Source organism: Quercus lobata, unplaced genomic scaffold, assembly GCF_001633185.2.
Source record: "Quercus lobata isolate SW786 unplaced genomic scaffold, ValleyOak3.0 Primary Assembly Scq3eQI_73, whole genome shotgun sequence".
Taxonomy (NCBI): domain Eukaryota; kingdom Viridiplantae; phylum Streptophyta; class Magnoliopsida; order Fagales; family Fagaceae; genus Quercus; species Quercus lobata.
The window spans coordinates 1,316,828-1,322,949 of NW_022154703.1; the positions used below are offsets into that span (position 1 = coordinate 1,316,828).

Consider the following 6,122-nt stretch of genomic DNA (forward strand, 5'->3'; position numbering starts at 1 on the left):
AGCTTTATTGGAACATGGCGTTTATGGGAGGGGTTTGGCTCCTGCATCACTCGTTGTTATGATAAAGTGTATCACGATTTAGTTTGTGAACCAGTGGGTAAAATGAACCCTAGGGGAGGCCAAGTATTTCAAATCTCAGAAGGATGAGAAGGAATTCTTTACAAAAACAATAACCTCCTCCTTTCCTTCTTATACTGAGGGTGGAGCGGGAGACATTTAATAGGTTCAGATCTCCAAAGGAATCTGCCAATACCAACATGCCGGTTCCGTTTCTCCACCCCATCGAAACAAACCGCCGAATTAAAGTAGTCTCGTAAATAGTGGGCATTAAAAGCACGTTTTGGGATGCCCAAACGATAAGAGCGCATCAAGCGCGAAATTAAAAAACTGTCTCATAGACCGGCGCATTTCTTGGACAGATGAGGAGCCGCCAGCATTATTAATAGGCCAAATTGATTGGGCCGTAGGAAGAGGTTCGGCATCACCAAAACCCCCCTTTCCAACCAAGAGGCTGGACAGCCGGGTTTTGAGGGGCTATTGTGGGGCCCAATAATCTATGGGCCAGGCCCATCTACCCGGGGAGAATCCGAAGGCCCAAGCCGAGGAGGGCTATGGCCTAAGCTCGACAAAATAGCCTATGGATACCACCGAGGACAGCTCAGTCCTCGGCAGACCCAAAGTCCCCCCTGAAAGAGGGGTAAAAGCGGTATAGGACTGAAACTTGGGAGAAAGATCTAAAATATCCAGGGAAAGCTGCCCTCACTGCCATTCAATGCTCTGAACCTGACAGAGCCGCCTTCTTTGGCTTTTACAACCACCCCCAACGACTTTGAATATGGGCTGATGGGACAAGTATCAATCTTGGAAAGGTTGACCCTATACGTGGACGAAGGACAATGAACGCAGGCGAATATAAAAGGAAAAATAAGTAACCTAAAGAGGGGGGTTGGGAAAAATGGCCAAAAACCAGAGCCTCCCAGCCCACCTCCAGGAGAAAGACTCCAGGGGTGAAGGAAAACCGAAACTTGTACGAACACCACGAAAAACCCACCGCCTGTCGATCAAGGCCTAGCCTTCCAAACCCACGCTCTACAAATGATATTGTTAGGGGCCTTTTTACGTGCGAACCTGACACTGTTACGGTCCGCCGCGAATCGCGTCCTTACAATTACAGTTTTAGAATATTAAAACATAAATATGTAATTAAATAATGAAAACAACAACAAAAATTAGTACAATAAGAGTGTATATATGTATATCAACCCATTGCAAAACTACTTAACATAGTGTTTTTTTTTTTTTTTTTGGTCTTTTAAAATGTGTATTCACTTACTTTTAAGGGACCACAGACTACTACCCCAATTCAATGCCACAGCCCCATCCACCCTACACTAAGAGACAAGAGTTGATCAGCAATTTCAACACAATTACATATTTTTATATTTACATACACTTACACAAAAAGACAAAAGCTAAGCAATTTATATTGTCAAAAGATAAGTCTAAGTCACAAGACTCACAACACAAGTCAGGGGTGGCGTTGCCGTGGCACGTTGAAGGCTAAGGTTCTTATTTCCCGATCTTGCTTTTGTTGTCGCCGATCTCGCAATCTCTGATTTGGGCCAAGTCAATCTCCGACATCGCCATCGCAAAGCTGCTCTGGGTGTTTAGTGTTGCTGTTGTTGCCTTGTTGAGTCTTTTTTATTTTTATTTTTGAGAATCGCTGCCTTGATGATGCTGAGTCGCTGCTGCTGCTGAGAAGTGACTCAACTCTCAAGTGAGGACGTGAGGTTCTTATTGGGTTAGGAATTGGGTAATGGGTATACGTATTAAGTTTATAAATTTTTTATTATTATTATATTTGTTGAGAATCCATGGGTTTGCTCTTTGCTGGGCTTTCACTGATCAGTTTTTTTTTTTTTTTTTTTTTGTTTGTTTTTCTGGCTTGAAAGTAGAACAAATAAATTTATTTTTATTTGAGGATGTTCCTAATTTTGATTGAGGGTGTTCCTAATTTTTTTTGGAGGGTAAACAAATAAATTTTTTTTTTAATTATTTTATATATATATATATATATATATATATATATATATATATATATTTAGGTCAGGGTGTTCCTGGGAACACCCTGACATGAACGTGGCGTCGCCATTGGGTGAGAGAGCTTATCGTAAGACTGAAAGTGTAAAAAAAAAAAAATTGTTTCCCATGGCTAGAAGAAGATAATATTTATAAGAGTTATGCGTCATGCGAAAAAGAGATTGTTTTCCAAATTTTTTATTTTTGGAAAACAACCTATAAAAAATAAGCTTTATTTTTATTAGAGTTTTCCATTAACCAATTTTTTTTATGCTGCCAAACATAGGAAAATGTGGAAAATTATATTTACAGAAGGTTTTCCAGTAAAACAAACAGAGTGTAGTTATTTTATGGAAAAAATAGAAAGACACTAAGAGTAGTATATGGTAATTTTATCATACATAAATATATATATATATATGTGTGTGTGTTTAAAAATTGAAAATTACATAATATAGTGGCTAATATAGATATGTATGTTTCATGCCTACTAAAAAAATGAAAATATTCTTTAATTTTTTTTTTTACATTATTGGTTGTGTGTTACTATATATATATATTTATTTATTTATTTTTTGTTAGACATTGTTTCAATTGTTGCAAAAACAACTAAATTTGAGTAAGAATACCATATTTCATATTAAATGTTTCTCACATAACAAAAAGTTCAATTGTTTTTCATATAAATCTTAGAAAAATGATATTAAAAATTTAATTGGTGAAATTTTTGACTTACTTTTAGTTTATTTTCCTTTTATGGTTTTTCTTTTATAATTGATAAAATAAATCCTTATCCTAATAAATCCAGCATCCAAGATAAATCTCGAACTTTTTGAACGTCTTTTTTAGGAAAATTAGTTTGCATGAGTATATGTTGGTTGCTGTAGAAGAGAAAGGATCCCTCCAATTGAATCCTTCAATTCTCTCTCAAGGAAAAATTCATTTATCACTGATCGAATTATCTCCCTATCCACAAGAACAATCGGAGTCCACTAAATAAAAAATATGTCATTCATTATTGCATTAGAGAATCATTAAACATAGCTGATATGATTGTTGATGCATTGAATAATTTCTTAGTTTCCTTCGTTGCATAGATGGTAGGTCACATTTTTTTTCTTTGGTTAAAAAATTTCCATGAAAGTCAAATGTGGGAAACCCATCACTCCCCTTTCATCAACAATAATGAACTTTCCTCTTCACATGTTTTGATGAATTTTTAATTTTTTTTGGAAGAATGACCTGTTATGTGTGACCTTCAAATTAAGTCAAAAACATTTTTTATTTTTTGGCTTGCACGGAAAATCATTTATTATATATATATATATATTTGTAATTTTGTATAATTATATGAATAAAAACTTTCATTTCCGATGGAAAAACATTTTTTATTTTTAACTATTTAGAAATCTCTATTGGGAAATCATTTTACAATGTGACATGGTCCTTTTTTTTTTCTTAGGATCATGTCAAGGATCATGTCACATTAAAAATTATTACCCATTTGAGATTTTTAATGTGACATGATCCATGTCTGTATACAATGTTTCAATTCAAACTTGGAAGTGATTCAAGTTAAAGGTAAGAATGCAACTTTATAACCTGTATATATTGCGCATTTGGTATGAGATTATTTTAATGTTTCTATAATTGAAACTGTTCCGCTAAGCTAGGAAGAAAATAAATTTTTGATTCAGTATAGTATGCCAAAAGAGGAACAATGTTATTGGCAAAAACTGGCTTTCCTTGATTGTTTTCTTGTCTTTATATTCCAATGGTGCAAAAATAAATTTCCTATCTAAGTTTTAAAGCTTTTTTGAAGATTGAAGTCATATATAATACCAAAGAAATTCTAAGACCGACGAAAGAGACACAGAATGCCAGCAGTTTGCTGTGGTCTTAAGAGTTCATGGGACTGCAAATCCCAGGTACAATCAGATGTGTTTGATCCAAAGGCCAATGATAATCTAAGCTCTATGACAATAAAGAGAGAAAGGTTAAGGCGCTCAAGATGCACATCAAATTTCAAAGATATTGTGAGAGACACAGAGAAGCCACTAGGCTGCAGTACAAAATCATCAGGGAGCAGTGAATTTTGCAGCAAGGGCAAAGATAGAGAAAAGGATGGCCCAATGTTTTTGGGCAAAGTAAGCCCAGAGACCACTGGTAATAGAGGCCACAATTTGATGCACCATTATAGGCCCATTGAAACCCATGGTGGCTCTATTATTTTTTATGGAGCTGGTACCAGTGATATTCCATCAAGGACATCTATTGAGACAGATTGTTATTGTTATTCAAATTTAATTTGCCCGATATGTGGTAAGAAGCTTAGAAAATTGGATGCTATTCAAGCACAACATCTCTCCAAGCCTTCAGGTGAACACTAATATCCAAAGTTATATCTCCTATATAAGTTTAATATAATTGTTGTGCCATTGTTTAAGGCCTAATCATGCTTCACTAACTAAATAAAGGACCTTCGATAAAAAAATTCCATTATATAATGTAATATGGCACTCTCATTGTTTTCCTGGTTGATGTAATTGTTACTATCTAGGCTTCGTCATTGTTTCACTTGTTGGTTGCTATGTTACATCAAGTTCATTTTTCATCATGTCCATACTCCACTTTTAGTTACAAATGATTTTCATGTAGCTCATTATCTGCATTCAAATCTTTATTAAATTTGCAATTAAAATGAAAAGATGTTTTGTTTCCTTCATATAGCTCAATATCCAAACTTAAAAATGGTTTTCATAGAGGTAATTGATTTCTTCTTGTTTTCATATTGGTGACAAATGTTTACAAATTTTGAGGTTGCCTAGTTTCTAAAGAGAACTCACAATGTCGTATCTTGTGTGCAGTAATTGAACTTGGTGAAAGAGACTCATCTAGGAAGATAGTAGAAATGATTTGCCAAAAGAGTTGGTTAAAGTCTGAGAACAGTTGCAGGAGGATAGAGAGGGTCTTGAAGGTCAACAACACAAAAAAAACCATTGCTTTGTTTGAAGAATATAGAGAAAAGGTGAAGAATGAAGCTAGCAAACAAATCAAAACGCATCCACGCTGCCTGGTTGATGGTAATGAGCTTTTGAGGTTCTATGGCACAACTTTTGTGTGCTCTCTTGGCATGAATGGCTCTTCTAGCTTGTGCACTTTCGATAATTGTGGTGTATGTCAAGTTTTAAGGCATGGATACTTCACCAAGAAGGAATTCAATGGTGGGTTAGGAGTTTTTACCACTTCCACAAGTGAAAGAGCATTCCAATCTATTGAATTATATGAAGAAGAGCAGTCTCTTGGAAAGGCTTTAATACTGTGCAGAGTAGTGGCTGGAAGTGTTCACAGACTTTTGGAAAGAACTCAAGAATTATCTAGTCCAGAGTTCGATTCATTGGATGGGACAATGGGTCATCATTCGAATATTGAGGAGCTCTATGTATTAAATCCCATAGCTATCCTCCCTTGCTTTGTGGTAATCTACAAACCCTGACTGAGAGGGGATTATGCTAAGGCTAAAACCCGTGGCGCGCACACACATCCGTACTCACATGTTTTTAGTTGTTTTTTGCGTGTGTAATTAACACTATCCTAAACTAATACTACACAACATATGTAATTTGTTAGTCATTTTCCAAAGGAATTACAACCGAGCTTAGGATTGGCCCTAAGCCGGCTTGGACCACTTATGCCATGGTGTAGACCCTCTAGCTATTAGAGAAAGGCCCTCAAATTGGTGTTTTTTTTTTTTTTTAGTGGGGGAGGGTGGTGGGGCAATAAATAATTGATTTTTAATAGCTATATTTTTTTTTCCTTCCACTTGTAAAAAAATTGAGTGATGTTAGAAATGCTACATATTTTACTATATACAGCATTCTTATCAAGCCTCCTAAATGCTATAAATCTTATTTTTTAACAGCTGAACCCCAAAAAAACACTCTCCATCAAAATTGGTAAATGCTATAAAATTTACAATGTTTCTACAGTGCACTCTCATTTTTGAGAGCGTACTATAGCTGTATTGTAAAATAAAAAATAAT

The 6,122-nt window shown here is 35.4% G+C and overlaps 1 protein-coding gene across 1 annotated transcript; it reads left to right on the forward strand.

The window, feature by feature from the left end:
• Positions 1-3,956: 3,956 nt before the first annotated feature.
• LOC115972781 lies at positions 3,957-5,575 on the forward strand. Its single transcript, XM_031093034.1, has 2 exons — positions 3,957-4,458; positions 4,947-5,575. Exons 1-2 carry the CDS (start codon positions 3,957-3,959, stop codon positions 5,573-5,575), a joined length of 1,131 nt encoding a protein of 376 aa, XP_030948894.1.
• The last annotated feature ends 547 nt before the right edge of the window (positions 5,576-6,122 follow it).